The sequence below is a fragment of the Alternaria burnsii genome (genome assembly GCF_013036055.1).
Source record: "Alternaria burnsii strain CBS107.38 chromosome Unknown 715, whole genome shotgun sequence".
In the NCBI taxonomy this organism is placed as follows: domain Eukaryota; kingdom Fungi; phylum Ascomycota; class Dothideomycetes; order Pleosporales; family Pleosporaceae; genus Alternaria; species Alternaria burnsii.
Genome location: NW_024066116.1, coordinates 1,062,574 through 1,079,639, shown reverse-complemented (window position 1 = coordinate 1,079,639; position 17,066 = coordinate 1,062,574). Strand labels below are relative to the sequence as shown.

At 52.4% G+C, this 17,066-nt stretch overlaps 6 protein-coding genes across 6 annotated transcripts; 2 read left to right on the top strand and 4 right to left on the bottom strand.

Moving 5' to 3' along the window:
• Window positions 1-218: 218 nt before the first annotated feature.
• On the bottom strand, window positions 219-2,289 carry GT037_007512 (zinc finger containing protein; the record flags this gene model as incomplete). Its single annotated transcript, XM_038932559.1, has 2 exons — window positions 219-1,373; window positions 1,432-2,289. 2 exons carry the CDS (start codon window positions 2,287-2,289, stop codon window positions 219-221), a joined length of 2,013 nt encoding a protein of 670 aa, XP_038785047.1.
• Window positions 2,290-5,142: 2,853 nt separating this feature from the next.
• GT037_007511 (g2 mitotic-specific cyclin 3) lies at window positions 5,143-7,141 on the top strand (the record flags this gene model as incomplete). Its single annotated transcript, XM_038932558.1, has 3 exons — window positions 5,143-5,154; window positions 5,293-6,852; window positions 6,905-7,141. 3 exons carry the CDS (start codon window positions 5,143-5,145, stop codon window positions 7,139-7,141), a joined length of 1,809 nt encoding a protein of 602 aa, XP_038785046.1.
• A 1,089-nt stretch (window positions 7,142-8,230) lies between these two features.
• Window positions 8,231-8,630, bottom strand: GT037_007510 (sm-like ribonucleoprotein; the record flags this gene model as incomplete). Its single annotated transcript, XM_038932557.1, has 3 exons — window positions 8,231-8,277; window positions 8,330-8,462; window positions 8,520-8,630. 3 exons carry the CDS (start codon window positions 8,628-8,630, stop codon window positions 8,231-8,233), a joined length of 291 nt encoding a protein of 96 aa, XP_038785045.1.
• Window positions 8,631-8,915: 285 nt separating this feature from the next.
• GT037_007509 (uncharacterized protein) lies at window positions 8,916-10,925 on the top strand (the record flags this gene model as incomplete). Its single annotated transcript, XM_038932556.1, has 1 exon — window positions 8,916-10,925. One exon carries the CDS (start codon window positions 8,916-8,918, stop codon window positions 10,923-10,925), a length of 2,010 nt encoding a protein of 669 aa, XP_038785044.1.
• Window positions 10,926-11,050: 125 nt separating this feature from the next.
• On the bottom strand, window positions 11,051-13,366 carry GT037_007508 (c6 zinc finger domain-containing protein; the record flags this gene model as incomplete). The annotated part of the gene is made up of 2 exons (XM_038932555.1): window positions 11,051-11,916; window positions 11,965-13,366. 2 exons carry the CDS (start codon window positions 13,364-13,366, stop codon window positions 11,051-11,053), a joined length of 2,268 nt encoding a protein of 755 aa, XP_038785043.1.
• A 1,083-nt stretch (window positions 13,367-14,449) lies between these two features.
• On the bottom strand, window positions 14,450-16,249 carry GT037_007507 (amino acid permease; the record flags this gene model as incomplete). Its single annotated transcript, XM_038932554.1, has 3 exons — window positions 14,450-15,285; window positions 15,345-15,694; window positions 15,744-16,249. The coding sequence occupies 3 exons, from the start codon at window positions 16,247-16,249 to the stop codon at window positions 14,450-14,452; spliced, it is 1,692 nt and encodes a 563-aa protein (XP_038785042.1).
• Window positions 16,250-17,066: the final 817 nt, after the last annotated feature.

Sequence of the window (17,066 nt, the reverse complement as noted above, 5' to 3'; positions counted from 1 at the left end):
ACCTATAACACCATAGCAATTTCAACTTCTGCTCGCTCATCGCTGCGCAACTGTAAGAATGACTGCGAAAAGACACTTTTACTCTTGCTGAAAGGAGAGGACGGGCAGCCGCTAAAGATACCACCCAATGATGCAATGCGAGGGCTTGCTATCCAAAACGCCAGAGAAGAGTGTGAGTGAGTTGATGTTGGAGACAACAGTAGACGAAGTGACAATCGCTACCTCTTGCGCTTCTTGCTCTTGTCAAGCGCCGTGCTCATTGAGTAACCTTCCATCGGCATGTGATAGTCATGCATCGGGGGAGGTGCCATCGACGTTGCTGACGAGACTGAGTTCTTCTTAACAGAGACCCCCATGTGACGTCCATAGCGTCCCTTCCTGCCGTTGCCTTCGTCTTCGCTGACGCATCCCTCGGCACCAATACCAGCATCTTTGCAGCGCTGGCATGGTCGTTGGCGGTCACAGCCCTTCTTGCTCTTGCGGCAGCGCTGGCAGCGTGGCTTGCTCGAGAGATCCTCCTCGTCGACGCCAAGCTGATGCTGGAAGTTCAAAGACGCATTAGAAGCCTTGCGTGACTGTGAGGGGAGAGAGGACGGAGACAATGGAGTCTTGCTAGTGCCATTGACCTTGGACTTGCTCTTAGAGACGGCACGAGGCTTGCTGGGCTTGCCGGACTTGCTTGACACGGAATGGGCCTTGATGATACCAGAGTGCACACGATGGCCGTGTTCTCCTGACATCATCTCATCACTGTGACCCTTGAAAGACTCATCTCGGTCGTCTTCGTAGTCCTCACCGCTACTCTCAGCCTCATCGTAAACACGAGTGTGGTCGTTCATTGCCCGAGCCATATTGTACGCGAGAGGAGGAAGCTCACTCTCGTCCTCGCTACCGTCAGCGCTCTCGTCGCTTGAAGATGCTGCGGCTTTTCCGCTAAAGGCATCATCGAGCGTGGAAGTGGAAGTACGACCATGGGTGGAGAAGTTGGACGCATCACCCAAGCGCATGAGCTGACGGGCGACATCCTCATCAGAGATGACACTGATACTCGCAAGAGTGGTGTCAGGGGTAGGGAGAGCTCCACCGCTGCCAGAGTAGCGATAGTGGGAATGCTGCGCTGAGCCGCGCGCCCGAGACTTGTACCCCTGAGCTTGATTGCTCGATGTAGAGTAGGGTGTGACTAGTCCTTGAAGGTATGAACTGTCACCCTGACCATAACTCTGCGGCGATGGCAGCGGATGCGAGTATGAGAATGTCTGCTGATTGACAGAGTATGGCGAGCCAGCAGTGTTTCCGCTGATACGTCGTTGAGGGGATACGGATGACTGTGAAGCAGTCATGGGGACTTGAGGCGGTACGAACAGAGGCAGCTCCTATGGAAGGAACGAGTGTCAGACTAATGCACGATACATGCCCACTGTAGATACTTACCGAGCTGTCGAATTTTGCACGCTTGCGGCGGCCACCTTCAACAATGTTATCAACGCTGATCTCAGCGCTCGCCAGTGGCTCTTTCCTCGAGCGTCGCGAGCTGCTGACAGAGCCATGCTCCTCGTCGCTGTCACTGTAGCCATCGCCATTGGCGTCAGCGAAGCTCCCATGCGAACTGTTGCCGCGACTCTTTATGGACGGTCGTATGCGCTTGCTGACTGAAGCGCTCCTCCGCCCACGTCCTGGGTGTGGGGAGTGGCTCTGGCGTGCATGGCGGGACCCCGCTCTCGAGCCCTGGTGGTGCTGGATAGGTGGGAGCATTTGGAAGGCTTCGTCGAGGTGGGGTCGCGCGCGACGAGGCGAGATGGTCTGCTGGTGGGGGTCGGGAGAGTATTCATCAGCATCGAGAGTCTCTGGAGAGACTCGGACGTAGACGGTCATGCCGTGTTCGAAGTTCTCGAAGCGCGCAATCAGCGTGTTGCCGTGACGGTCCTCAAAGATGACGCCTCGACGCTCATACAGACCATAGAAGTTCTTAACTGTGGTGATGATGGAGTCTGTTGTATCGTGAGGGTATATGTCTACTCGCATGGGCAGTCGGGCCTTGTGGGCTGGAGACTGGGGGAGCAGCAGCTCGAAGCTGACGTGCTTCTTGGGCGTCTGCTTGGAGGGCGACATGGCCTCATGCGCAGAGCCCGTCTCGGTGCTTGGGTAGACGTCCATGATGCCAGAGTCTTCCCTCTGGGGCATCATGTCGTAGCCAGACACGGGATGCATGGTGTCGTGGTGTCGGCCCGCTAGGAGCTCTTCCACCTCAGGGCAGCGCTGTGCGCCAGCAACCCGCGGTTCCGCAAGCATATTGGAAACTTGCATACCAATGTCTCGGATGCTGAGAGTGTGTTCCAAAGCCCCTAAAACGAGCTTCTGTATGTGTAGGTGGCTGAGGGGCGCACCGATGCTGCTGGTGTCGCAAGGGCTTGGGACGAGAGGCGGTCGGGGAAGGATAAACGGGCGTCGAGTCTGGAAGGCGGCATGTTAGCAGATGGTCGCTGATGAGGCTCGATGGCATGTCGGGTGCTCCTTGTCCTGTTCCACGGCGCCTGTGCTGGGCTGGAGGCGGTTGGACGACTCGTCACCGCTGGCCCTTTGCGGACTACAGGGAGGATGTGACGACAGCGCGGAAGACCCAGGGGCGGCGTCGCAACCAAGTGTAGAGCCCAACTCGGTCGCAAGCACCTATGGAGACACGGACATACCAACAGTGATGTCTACAAAGCCAGATGGGCAGTAGATGCTTCGATCCGGTTCCGTGAGTCTACCGCCGCTGGCTGCGGATGGCAGGTTAGCGACCCGAATGCGCAGAGCAGGATTGACTCTATCTGAGCGCCAGAGTGCGATCTCAGAGGGATCGGGAGCTTGATGGGAAGGTTGGAGGCTTACAAGGAGGAGGTGGTGTGGGACTGAGGAGAATGGTGTGGAGGGTGGGTTGCAGATGAGAGATGTCGCAAGCGAACTACAGAGACACCGACTAGGACCACGCAAGGTCACGACGCACTTTCCAGATGCGCTTCGAACCACGAAATGGCGGTCGCCTTTGCATTCACAGTCTCTTGGGATCAAATTTGTATCGTCGAGTGCGTCTAAACAGTACAGCGCATCCTCCCTGCTGCATATATGCGATTGCGCCTCCATTGGTAGCTAGCATATACACTACCGCAAAGAACAGCCCACCCTCACTCATGCAAAAGGGCTGCAACGGTACTGCAGCTGGGAGATGCCCTAGTCTTCATCCCATCTTGTGTGCTTGTCTGCGAAGTCGAAACATGGGACAACTCGGCGGCAGCCATGCGCCCAATGGTTGAATCAGACTAGAATGCATGCAACAGGACAACTCAATCGCTTGTCGACTACACATGCGCAAGAGAGCCGATCTCAACAACGTCAGACATGGCCAATGGGCGGGTACGCTGCTTGTCGTCGAGACCATGCGTACCCTCCATGTGAACAGGAACAGGACGAGCTTTAGCACCCTGATACCCCGTCTACCCTTCTCGAGCACGTAAGGGTCCTCGAATACCGCATTCCGGGTCGCCTTCACACACAATTCTAGTCAGAATGCTAAGGAAGCTTCCGGTCCCGAAAGTGGGTGAAGCGCTGTGGATTCGTTGGCAAGTGGTGCTGGGCGTTTATTGGAGAGATCTCCGTGCGACAATCAATGCCACACACCTGCTTCCGTAGTTCCCCTTTGCAGACAACCGTCCCTGAATGAATCGCCACAAGATTTCCTAGAGGCTCGTGCTACTTATGAATTACGCGACCAAGGAATTATGTCTACATGTGCTCCCGCAATCGTCTGATGATCTCGGACCCACACTATCATGACGATGGTAGCGCGAAGCCCAGAAATCAGTCCGCGGATAGTCTACACACCCGCTCTGGTGTGGAAGCCATGTTTCGACCGGATTATGGCCGTCTGTTATCTTGCTTCCAAAATTCCGACCCTGCATGTGCACCAGCGATCATGGCAAAGGTACATACGTAGCGCGGCATGCGACTTCGCGAATCCGTGGCTTAACGCTCGGACAACCACTTTAACTGATGAGGGGTCGATCAAGAACTGTATGTCTCCCGCACTTTGCGCAAAGATGTTTCAGTAGGGATCCTGGTCGCGGACCTTTTCGAAAGACGTTGTGCGCATTTTTGGCTCCATGCGATCTCGCTACGGATGTCATCGGTCCACACAGTTAGTCGGTGAGGCTCTCGGCCTATACAGCGCCGCGGGGACAAAGCAAAGGAAAGACGCGATAACAGCGCCGGTTTCAGGGCATCCAACGTTCCCCAGACGCAGTACATCTCCCCATACTGCCTGGGACAACGGCAGCGCAACAAAGACAAGCGTAGGCTGCCGTTTGATATCTGGCGGCAGTGCACTGATCGACAGGCTGTGGGCGCCCGACAGCGGATCGTGTCTGCGAGTTCCAGACCACCTTTGTGATCGCGACCACATTTGAGGCCATCCAAAGCAATTGGAGGATGACTCTACATGTTGTTATGGCAATAGAACAGGTAAACAAGATGTTTAGAACAACTCGCTGTCGAGATGTCGCCACGTGAGCTCGCGTGGTATAGCTGACTCATCTTCAAATTGACGCGTCGAACCCAAGGCTTTGGCGGGGTACGTGTATCTATGGATGTAGTTCTCCAAGATGGTGGAAATTGCTCCGAGATCCTCCAAGATAGGTATTGATGCTTTTGACCAGTTCTCAATGCATCATCTCTAACAAGTACGTGGGCGCATTGCAAGGTCGTCTTTGTGATGGGATTTGGGATACGCGTTTCGGCTATGACGTGAGCCCTGGGAGCGTCTTCGGGAAAGAGCGAACCGTGCACCGTCACTAGGCATGTCAGGTTAGCGGCCAGCATCCCTGTCCCAGAGCTACAGTAAATAAACATTGGATCTGAACGCGCAGAAGCTCCAAGCTCCCATATAAGTTTACAAGCTCTTGTTGTCGTCAACACCACTCCTCGTGCCATCCGACATCGTCGACCCGCCTATCTCATCGCCGCCAACTTAGATGGAGAGTTTCTTTATATCGACCACTGTTTTGTAGCGCTCGACTTCCGCTGCCCCTATCGTCCACTTCGCAACCGTCGCTGTCATCAAAACATACATCCCGAGACTATTGTCATAACCGACACACTGAGAACATAATGGACGCAAAGGTAAGCTCTCTCCCTCTCTGTTTGCCTTTGGTTTATGCGCGCAACCCTGCCTGACGCGTTGCGAGGTCGGCGATGCCACTTCATCTTCGTGCATATCCGGGGTCACCCAGACTGTCTTCCCTCGACATCCGCTGACAGACTTTTCTACAGCCACAACGCCCTGCAAGGGCTCTCCGTGTACGCGACGAGAACGCGCTACCCCAATTACCAGCTGGAAAGGCTCTGCACTCGCGCGGAAAGTCAACACCAGCACTATCTACACTGATGCAGGTCGGAGGCATCAAGGCGGCCGCAGCCAAGCGGACTGTGTTTGGCGATGTCAGCAATACTACACGGCAGCCTGTAGCAAAGGATGACATGCAGGTCACCGGAAAGAAGAAGGGCCTCGAGGTGCTCAAGGAAACCTCTGCCGTCACAGTCAAGGAAATCACGAAGCCTGGTGCATTAGCACGACCGGCGCAACGCCCTCTAGCAAACGTCACAACAAAGACCAACGCGTCGATCGAGACAAGTGAAGTCGCGCCTGCTGTTCCCAAGCATGTCAACGCCAACCAACCGACGGCCGACGCCCGCAAAGTCCTGTCCAAGAAGTCCTCTACAGCTGTTTTCAAGGAGCCGCAGCCAGAACCCCTTAGCGACACAACTCTTGTAAATGTACCTGCTCGCCAACCTCTCCTTACCCAGCCATCTTCATTTCCCAACATGGACCGTGCCCCAGCACAGTCCCAGCAGGCAGCGACCATCCCTGAAGAGGAAGAGAAGACCGAGTCAAAAAATGGGGCGGACGACAGGCACGAATACCTGGATGCGTTAGAGGAGCAGGCGCGCGTCCTGGAACAAGAACGCAACGAAGAGCTTGCCAAGGTCAACGACCTCGACCAAGAAGAGTACTGGGACGAGGAGGAAGATGAGGAGTACTATGATGCCGACGGCTACACTACTGCTCGTTCTCTTCGATCGCGTAGCGACAACACGACTGGTGGTGTTACCCTGGTCCTTGCGCCTAGGATCACTGCGAAGACAAAACGCGAGCTAGAGGCTGCTAAGATATTCGTCGAGGCAAATCGGAGTGACGAAGATGTGGAAGACGAGCAGTGGGACACCTCCATGGTCGCTGAGTACGGTGATGAGATTTTTGAATACATGCACTCTCTTGAGGAGCGCATGAAGCCAAACGCTTCTTATATGGATCACCAGGCCGAGATACAATGGTCGATGCGATCAGTATTGATGGACTGGCTTGTCCAGGTCCACAACCGCTTCACCCTTCTTCCGGAAACACTTTTCCTCGCTGTCAACTATGTCGACCGTTTCCTCTCATGTAAGGTGGTCTCACTCGGCAAGCTGCAGCTCGTCGGCGCCACTGCTCTCTTCGTCGCTGCCAAATATGAGGAGATCAACTGTCCTTCAGTGCAGGAGATCGTATACATGGTCGACGGTGCTTACACTGCCGATGAGGTTCTGAAAGCTGAGCGCTTCATGCTTAGCATGCTTCAGTTTGAGCTGGGTTGGCCCGGCCCAATGAGCTTCCTCCGCCGCATCAGCAAGGCAGATGACTACGACCTGGAGACTCGTACTCTATCAAAGTACTTTTTGGAGATCACCGTTATGGATGAGCGCTTTGTCGGTTGCGCTCCCAGCTTTCTGTCCGCTGGTGCTCACTGTCTCGCTCGCTTCATGCTGAAGAAGGGTGACTGGGTAAGTTCACATCGTCTGTACACGTCACCAAGCCATGCTAATATTCTCCTAGTCGCAAGCACACGTACATTATTCTGGATACACATTGACCCAACTTCGCCAACTCATAACGGTAATCCTCGAGTGCTGCGACAATCCCCAGAAGCACCACGCTGCTGTGTACGAGAAGTACACTGACAAGCGCTATAAGCGTGCTTCCATCTTCGTAGAGGCGGAGGTCTCAAAGGGCTTCTCTCTGCCCTTTATGTCTAGGGACAGTCTGGCGAGCCAAACATGGAGGCGAAAGTGAATACACTTGTCTCCATATGGCTCTGGCTTAACTGTGTTCTAACGTGACTCAGGGTTCGTGCAACAGCGCAACTCCCAGAGGTCATCCACCAGCACCCACCAGTCAAGAGTCCTGCAGTACAAGTCAATCGGTTTGCTGCGACTCAGCATCAGCATCAACATGGTCACCATCGAAATCTTCTCCATTCTTGCTTATTGTTCACGGATACACGGCGCTTTGGCAACTTCTTGGAACAGGGTCAACATCAGCAATCTTCCCAGTCTACATTAGTCCAACCTTCGTTCGGACACCCGGCGCATGGAGTCTACGGTTATCCGGCGTAGGTTTTTTCATTCTCCGTCAATGCTCTTTCCCGTCACTGGTCCTCTACTCTCATCAGTGTTCTCATGCAGTAGGTAAACTTCCCTTCGACTGTATTTACTTCCATTGAAAAGCGTTTCCGGATCCCCATCACGATGAAACGAGGTCATGACCCGCTCATATTAGTTTAATTCTCTCACTCCCACGGTATCGCGCTTATGGTGGCGGTTTTTTTTTTCCTTTCCGTTTTTGTCACTCCTCTTTGGCCGGGTCTCAGCGGTCAACCTTCGACGCATAGGAGTTTACATGGGCATCGCACTATGTGCGTATGGGTCTTTCTATCTGCGTTTTGCCTGGCACAATGAAGTTCTTACTTTGGACTTTCCTGTAGAGTCAAAGAAAAGCGTTTAATACTTGCAGCTTCAAACAGCGCCTATTTAAGTGATGAGTGTGAGACCCTGCGGTGAAGAGATATGAGGCTAAGGGCTTGTAATTGATCGTTAATCTTGATGATTGTATTTGTTTGGCGGACACCTCCTCAGCTGGGCTTGAGAGCTTCGGAGGATATGTCTAAGCCTGCGCTGAATGTCTTGATAGCTCCACATACACATCCTACTATCCTCCATTCTTGAATCTGCGCCAGCGAATGCGCCCTACAACTCAGCATTCGGGTATCTCAAACGTGGCTGCATCATTCTCATCCGGCTGTCGCTTTTCCAACCCCCAGACAGCCAATTGCGCCCTTGCTTATGCCGAATTCTGTTTGTTCGAGAAACTGTGGTATACTGATCATTGCGATGCTCCTTCGGCTGGTGCGATCAAGACTACTGAGTCACCTGGTCTGCCGTCAGCCTCGAACCAATTGCAGACACCGTGTACATCTCGTACCTCTTACGAACAGCATCTCGCTCTGCTTCTTGACCGTCCGTACGCGGGGCTCCTGCTCGTCATCCTCTTCCTCTGCAATATATATGGTTTCTTCTACGTCTCCGAGAACGAGGTTGCAATGCGAGTCGTATGCCTAAACACTGTGTCAGCTTGGCCGTCTAGGCATACGAGCTACAGCTTTGCGACTTACATGTAGTCTGCCCTTTAGCTCGCGGTCGCCGCGCAGTTTTACAATGACAACTTCGTCAATGCAGAGGCGCACAAGGTCGAGGGGCTCGTTAGTCTCTTCTTTTTCGTCCATGGCGGGCAGCGTGTCGTGGAAGCGATTCGTGGTGTCGAAGCTACGAGCGCCTCCGCAGTGAACTTTGGCAAGAGCGATCGTCTTGGCGGAAGCGGGGACTAGCGTGCACGCGAATCTAGTGGTGGGCTGGTAGGCATTGCGTCAGGGCCCAGCCCCATCCAACATTTCTGGGTTGTCCTCAACACCACAGTTTCCGCCGCTCAACTCTCAATACTAATCCGTTCGTTTCAACTTTACCGAACAGGCAATACACACGACTCGAACGTACTACCAAAACCACGAGTCATGGCCGAAAGCCAAGTTTCCGTCCAGAAGGACGAACATCCACTTCTGGCCTCACGCCCGCCGGTCACCGATCCCATCACCTACCTTACTATTATTGAATACAACCTGACAGAGGAGAATCTGCCTGTTCTGCATGAAGTTCTTCAAGATGCCGAACTCACTGCGACTATCGGTTGGGATCTGATCCATCTACTTCTGCCGTTGTTGCCGCTCTCGGAAGACTGTTTGCAAGATATCGCTGCAAAGGGCAATCCTAGAGAGTGTGTCTTGAAGGTCACAGAAGCACTGCGACTCCTGGAATTCGAAGAGCCACACGACCACACGGATGGAGAAGAGGACGATGCAGAAGCGAGTGAACGCACAAATGCGGCAGAGGTCGGAATGGGCGAATCGAGCACAAGTCCAGCCTTCCAACCAGCCGTAGTGCCACCGCTCCCAGTACTGAAGTTTGAGGTCCTCTTGACTATATTAGCAACATTACACCGGAGGGTCAAGACGAAGTATCCAAGCCGATTCCTCTCGACTAGCCTCCAGGCCGCGCTGCTCGCATACAACAGGGCAAACACACATATTGAAGATCTTACCCTATCCGCTGTCAAATTCGTCAAGACACTTTCCGGCACTAAGCGGCCGCATCTGCCCTCAAGACGGAGCAGCGGGAACCTGCTACGTGTGAACACCAATCAATCGGAGCCAGATCCGGAGGCGCAGAGCGACGCGCCAACCAATGAGGAGAATGACCTTGTCAATCGCCTTCTTCAGTCGTTCCTTACGCACATCCTAGAGGAGTATGTTTTGTCGTTGACATCGGACGACGATGTTCCAGGTCTGGCATGGGCAAGCAGGCTGATGGAGCGGTACGAACCCCAGCGGATACCTAATAAGCCCAACTACCAAAAATACGCAGATCGATTTGCAGATGATGAGGATCTGACCTCTAGAGTTGCAATTCTTGGGCAAATTGTAGCCTTGAGCCAGGATCTTGGATTGAAGTACGAGGAGCTGCTGCGGACTGTGATGGACACAGAGGACGAGAAAAGAGGCATTCCAGGGACAGAAGACGAGCCGCCAGCTGCAGCCGCTGACATACCTCTTTCACGAACAGGAGCCTTGATTCTTGTTGCCGCGCAAAGCGTCAAACAAGAATTATATGCACCAGCCACACAAAATCAGTCTTTATCTATTGACATCTTCCCCGGACACGCCACCATCCTCGGTAACTTTATCGGCACTCTTGGTCAGCAAACTGTCGGCATGGAACCTGAGGCACTACTTGATACAGTTCTTACGTTTGGTCTCATAGCGCTCCAGCATAACAACATTGGCGAGCCAAAAGATGACGAGTCATTTGCCCAGTACCTACAGACGATATCGCTCATCTCTGCAAACTCGCCGTCGCCCAGCTTACGTGGCCATGCACACTACCTCACCACTACTGTGCTGCGCTCCCATCCCCATGATCTGGTTCGCCTAACGTTCATCCGCGACACATTAGAACACTGTCCGTACGAGAACCTCAAAGCAAGCGCGGTGTCATGGTTGAAGGGCGAGACTCTCGAAGCCAACGCCCCACGTCCAGAGTCAGCAGATGACGACCACGAAGAGACGAACATTTTCGCCACACCTGTCGCGCTATCTACTGTCGCACCGTTCTTATGGTCGGACCTTACACAACAATATGCCGGTGATACTAGTCTGGAAGACTCATGGATGCAATTCCGTCAGGAACTCGGCTTCTATGTCGCAGCGCTCAACTTCTACTACCTTTTGTTGCAAGCGAAACACCTGCATGACACTCTTGGTATCAAAGAACTAAACAATAGTCACAGCATCCAGTCACGCTATTTGGATGTGCTGAAGCAAACAGCTGCGCGGTTCCAGAAAGAGTTGACATCGGGCGGCGGTGCACTTGTAGTTGAAGGAGAAGAGGCGCTGGAACAGGCCAAGGCTGATGTTGGGTTGCTCGAAAAGGTAGTCGAGTGGGTAGAGGGGGGGCTGAAGAAAATGTAGATAATGGATTCATGTATATGATGGATGATGTTTCTCACAAGCATTCACAAGTTTGGTAGCATTCGCAGTAAAATTCTCGATGTTTATGCTATTCTTCAACATGAGATGGACTCGTCTTTGCAAAGTCAAAACCCACTGTTCATTCCTCCAAACCCCGCATGACCATAGGATCCACCCTGCGGAACCCAACCGCCAAAATTGTCTGCCGTCATATCATTCCACAAATATAAATCTCCGTTCTGAAACGCCGCTGAGAAGTCGCCCATGTCGGTTGAGAATGTTGTTTGATCGTTCATGGGCTGAGCCTGCGTGCTTGCATCAAGGCCCAGTTCGTTCGCAGTCCAGGGTGCCGGCGTGGGATAAGCATTGCCCAAAGGAAAATTTGACATGGCTATTGGGTGTGCTTGGTGTTGTGCAGCGACCTGTGACGGATCTATAGCGGAAGTCGCAACTTGCGAGCTCGGTTCCGCAAACGTCGGCGTCTGATTGCCCGTTGCAGTATTACTGTCATCACCATTGCCCGTCTTTCTCCTCTTCAAATGTCTCCCCTCTTTTCTCCACTCCTGGTACTCATCCCACCAACTCTTCAGTTTCTCGTGGAGCAGAAAGTTCCAATGGCTCGGAACTCTGACCCTACACTCCGGCGGCCCCCCGGCCTCGTTCGTCTTTTCTAATACAGTGTCGAGGTAAAAGCTCACTTTTAGACTCTGACTTTCGAGAAGTTCGCCCATCTCAGCATCTGTACCGACTGCGTATTCGGCTTTCATCAGAGTCACCAGAGAGTAGACAGCACGGACAAAGAGGGCGTTGGGTGATTTCCGTAGTTTGTCGACAGGAACGGCAATGAAGAAGTCTAATATGGTGTGTGCTGCGCTTATGCATTTCGTCGTCGCGTTGATCTGTAATGCTGAGCGCGAGAGGAGGGACTCGGGTTGGACACAGTCGTCATCTAGCGCGGGCAAAGTGATGTGGCGATTGCGAAACTCGATAACTGAACGACGTTAGCTAAGCTATATGCAATCTATCAAAGTCAACTTACCGTCATAGCGACCTCCGTCCATCCCGAACTCCCACATAGATAGCATGTCCGCGTAGTACTCCAGCTGGAGATTCAACGTCATTACATCATCTGGGATTGCTTTCCTCCAATCTTGCATTCGCCGATCGAAGATTCGCAATATGATTTGCATGCGCAATTCCGAAAGACTGAAGCTGGTACTTGCATCGTCAAACCCGAAGGCAGTGTTCGCCTCATCAGCTATCCGCTGAAGTTTCAACCATGCAACTATTCTCTTGTCATCCAAGAGCTTTGACTTTTCCAGGATGTTGAAGCACTCTTCCATCCAACTGTTGAAAAGCAGTATGTTGGGTCGTTTTAGTCTCATCGAGAAGCCTGCACTTATGATGTAGAGCAGCAGGATAGTACGACAGTGCTCAAGTAGTTCCTCCGGCGAAGATATCTTCTGAAGTGATCGGATTGCACGCTTGGGCAGTTGCTCGTGCGTTCTGGGTTTCGATGTCAAGCCTAGTTCCAAAGCCATTGATGCGGCCATATTAACCCACTGATAGATCTGTAGCTGTCCTGGTGTCTTGGAAGGTGAATAGTACGTGACAGTAACGATGAGCGCTTGTATAGCCTGAACTGATTTCTCGCCCTGGATGAATGCGGATCGTGCATAGAGAAGGACAGTTTCTTCATGCAGTCTGTCCGACAAGGCAGAACCTTTGGAGTGTGCAGCTGCAGCCATGATCGCATGGAAGAGTGCGGGTTTGTTCGCTCGTAGATCGAAAACGTCCCAATGCTTAGGAATTGTGATACCTGGGCATGCAGCGACGAGCTCAGTGCGCCATATGCTCAAGAGCTCCCGAGCCATGTCTTCTGAAATAACACCACGGTCTATGATATCATTGTCAGAAGACCCCGGAAAGTTTATAGGTGCGCCAGTGATAACGGGGTCGACTGGAGGTGGTTTGCTGATAGGTGCTGTCAGCTTTGATGTCGCTGTTATACTACTCAGGCGACTCGGGACTCTGGGGGACGTCTCCTTTCCTCCTGCATGTCCTTGGTCGTCTGAGTCATCGTCTCCTGATTCTTGCTCGCTGACATCGTTGGATGATCGTGTGTTGGTTTTCAAAAGGCTACGCATCTGCTGTATCTCCTTTTCCAACTCTGTAACTCGCACATCTGTTCTCTTTCGTTGCCTTCTCTTAGCTGGCGGTGCAAACACACATGTTCTATTCGCCTTCGCGCATCGCTGGCACTGTGTAGAGTTTGCATCCGGATTCACAAGACATCGGACCTTGGAGATGCGACATGCTTCGCAGGCGCGGTTTAGTGGTTGATCTTGAGGCTTTTTGGGCTCCGAGTCTGGGCTATTGACGAATTGGTTCGTCATCGTCCAGGGATTCTGCGACTTGCCATCATTTCCTCGGCTCGTCATCCTGCTTCCGTGTATGTGTCGTCAAAGTTGCCGCTTGTTGTAGGATAGTATACTCGTTCGATTACGGGTCTCGTAGATGCTCACGCATAATGTTTCTGATTCGCTCTTGCTAGCTGCGCAATTCCATGTTTGTAATCACTGGGAGATCGACTAGCGCAAACGATAGCCGGTGGATGTTTGAGATGTTGTGGAGGAATTGTGCAACAAAGTTTGATGGTCGCAGATTCTGAGCGACGATTTTCTTAACCGTTAGAACGATTGAAGCGCTGGAGTTAGCAATGGTGTTGAATGACAAACGTTGATGCCTTGGAAGCCGTTGATTGAAAGTCGCCGGCCTGACAGGGTCTGACACGCAGCATTACTAATTAGGAAGATATGTGGGTCTAGCGGCAACCCCCGTGGCTAAACATTGAACCCGCAAGGCGCAACACACCACACGACCTCGTCAAGCGTTTATCTCAAGTCTTAAAGGTTGCTCATGGATTTTCTGATTCCAAGAAAACGGCTTTGAGTGATGGAACTACATACCGGCCTCGCCTGCGATTTGTCGCGATGTACTCAAGCATCTCAGTCATTTACGGATTTGGAGAAATAGCCAGGAGTACGTACGCGTCAGGCACCCAATACTCCTCACATGCGCGACTCGTATTGAGGTCCATAAGAAGCAATATGATAAGACGGAAGTGTTGCGGTAGGGCCGCCATAAGTGTTGACTCATTGGCAGTTTGCGCATCATTGTCAGCATATTTCATTAAAGTCACGGCGAGCGCTACATCGGTTCAGGGTTGATGTACTGGATGAAGAGTATCGCGCCTGCGTGGCTGGTAAGGCGTCCATGCTTTATCCGACGGCAAACCTTCGTGACCGTAGGGCGCGACTAGTGCGACTGGAAATACAAGACTTAATATCACCAAGCTAGTGGTGGAATGTCATCTACAGTCAAGACCTTCTGTCACTTTCAAACTCTTCGAAGGTAACTAAATGGTTCATTCAACATATCATGCAGTGTTCATTGCTGCAACATCTCCCGTTTAGCCATGGACCTCTACCAGTCAAAGACACCACTGATGCGTATATCGCCAATCAACATAACCAGAACCAAAATCTTTCGAGTGCGTTACGCGGGATCTGCTCAGGCCAAACCTCCGCATCAAGTGCCGCTTTACCGCTCCAAATATCTGCCTCCGCTGGGTTGACCATCTTGGTCCTTTTGAAGACTTTCCAGAACGCAAACAGGAGACCGAAGATTGCAACACCAATGTATGCTGTGAAGAAGTCGGTCAACTCATCGGGTCCCCAAGGTGTGGTGGTGAAAACCTTGAAGCCATTGAAGAGAATGATGAGAGCGAAGTAGGTAAAGGCAGTCCATGCGACATATGGTTGCCATTTGCTCGCGAAGACCATGGTGCTGCGATCAACGTTCTGGGCAATGCATGCTTTCCGGAACCGAGTGTATGTGTACGTGACAGTGCACCAGGTGAAGAGCGATGCGATTGTGGTTAGGTTTTGGAACCACCCGAACACCTTGTTGGCACCAGCGCTGACACTCATGTATGTGAGTAGGGAGATGGAGGCTGTAACTGCGACAGCGTAGATTGGTACACCCTTCTTGTTGCACCTGAGAAGGAACTGGGGAGCCTGGCCGTTTTGAGCAATACTGAAGAGATAACGCGATCCGGTGTACAGGAAAGCATTGCCGGAAGAGGTAGCGGAAGTCAAGATGACAGCGTTGACGATATGGGGAAGAACTGGAATACCAGCGTTCTTCATCGCAATGACCCAAGGCGATGACTGGGCGCCTTTGGCGTTGTCATCGGTAAGTTGAGGGTCGTTCGAGCTGATGGTGGTACCGATGATGAACGATCCTAGAACATAGAAGAACAGGATGCGCCAGAACACACGTCGAACGGCCTTGGGAACTAGTGGAAGTACAAGGTCAGTAGCTGTCGTATGCAGTTGATACAAGGGGATTGCTTACTGTTCTTGCGAGGGTTGGCGGCTTCACCAGCAGCAACTGCAACCATTTCAACACCACCGTAAGAAAACGCAGCGTTGACAAGTGTAGACCAAAGACCGGTGAAGCGACCAGTACTACCAGTACCAACGTATTCTTTCATAGCGCCCTCTTTCCAATAGCGGAACCCTCGCCTATCATGGTCTGGACCTCCACCAAGCATGATGACCAGACCAGCAATGAGCAATCCCAGGATCGTTATAATCTTTATGGACGCGAATACGAATTCAGCTTCTCCGTAAATCGAAACAGCGAAGATGTTAAGAAAGACGATGATGACAATGATGATAGAGATCCATATGGCAGGGTTGTACCTAGTGGCATGTCAGTCGTTGTCGCAGTCGGAGTAGTGGTGGTACTTACTTCTCTTCTTGATCCCAGAAGTTGATAAGCAGAGCGGCAGCAGAGATCTCAGCGCAGAGCGTGATAGAGCTGTTGTACCAGTTGTTCCAACCGACGGCAAAACCAAGAGCAGGATCCGCATAGCGAGCAGCATACTGGGGAATAGCACCGGGTAGGGGAAGCCAAGTGGCCATCTCACCGAGGCATTGCATCATACCGAAGACAGCAACACCTGTAATGGTGTAACCAAGGAGGACAGAGACAGGACCAGCATTGGCGAAAGCTTTACCGATACCGAGGAACAGACCGGTACCGATGGTACCTCCGAGTGCGATGAACTGGATGTGGCGCGACTTGAGGCCTCTCTGAACGTAGCCATAGTCCTCGGCTTTCTGAACCGAGCCGTACACACCAGCGGCCTCGTTGATGGCATTGCCTTTGGTATCGGTGACGTCTCCAACAGCATGGTCAGAAGGCGTCTCGCCAGCGACAGCATACTGCTGTTTCTCGTAGTCGTTGACCGACATATCTGGTGTGCTATTGCTACCAATATGGGGTGACAGGCGGATGGAAGCACAAAGGGGGTGTGCCCAACAAAGTAGAGGACCCAACCTGAGTATATCAGGGACAACAGGCCCAAGGGAGCACAATAAGGGTAGAGGCACGAAAGATGATAGCCCTGCAAGCCGGGAGAATGGGGTTACGAGAACGATCTTTATACCTAGGCGCCTGCGACAACCGCCCCTCGACTCTGCAGCATATCTATCCCAACACCAGGGTACCGCACACAAAAGAAGAGCATGGGCTAGATCACAGCAGAGACTGTCATTCTACAGGCTAGTCGCGGCGCAGCTCCGGAGATCCTGCTGGTCAAAGGTGTGATTGGGAGCAAATGAGACGAACTTCTTGGCAGACGGTGTTGCCGAGCAAACACGCGGTACCGCCATGAACTATCTAAACCTCATCCGGAGGGTGATAAGGATGGCACCACAGTGCTGGGGTAGATGCTTGGGTGACAAGCTTCGACACAAGCCTTGTCTGTTCAACGAGGGGCACAGCTTCTTGTGCAACACGTCTGCTTGCGGTTTCCCGTACAACAACCTATTCACCGGCGTTGTCAAAACTTTGCAGGTACCAATTGTATGACATTTGTCAAAGGCACACTCTTTGGTTGACTTCAGAGACCTCGAACAGCACGCGACAGCGGAATGGGGCGTCGGGCGTTCCAACTCGCTTAAAGTGCGATTTGGCATTGAGACAAGCCTCAATAGCGTTGGAGCAAGCAGCTATCGCGGAGTCCTGGCACGCGCTAAGCATTTCTCGGCAGGTGGATCCAAGCTACAG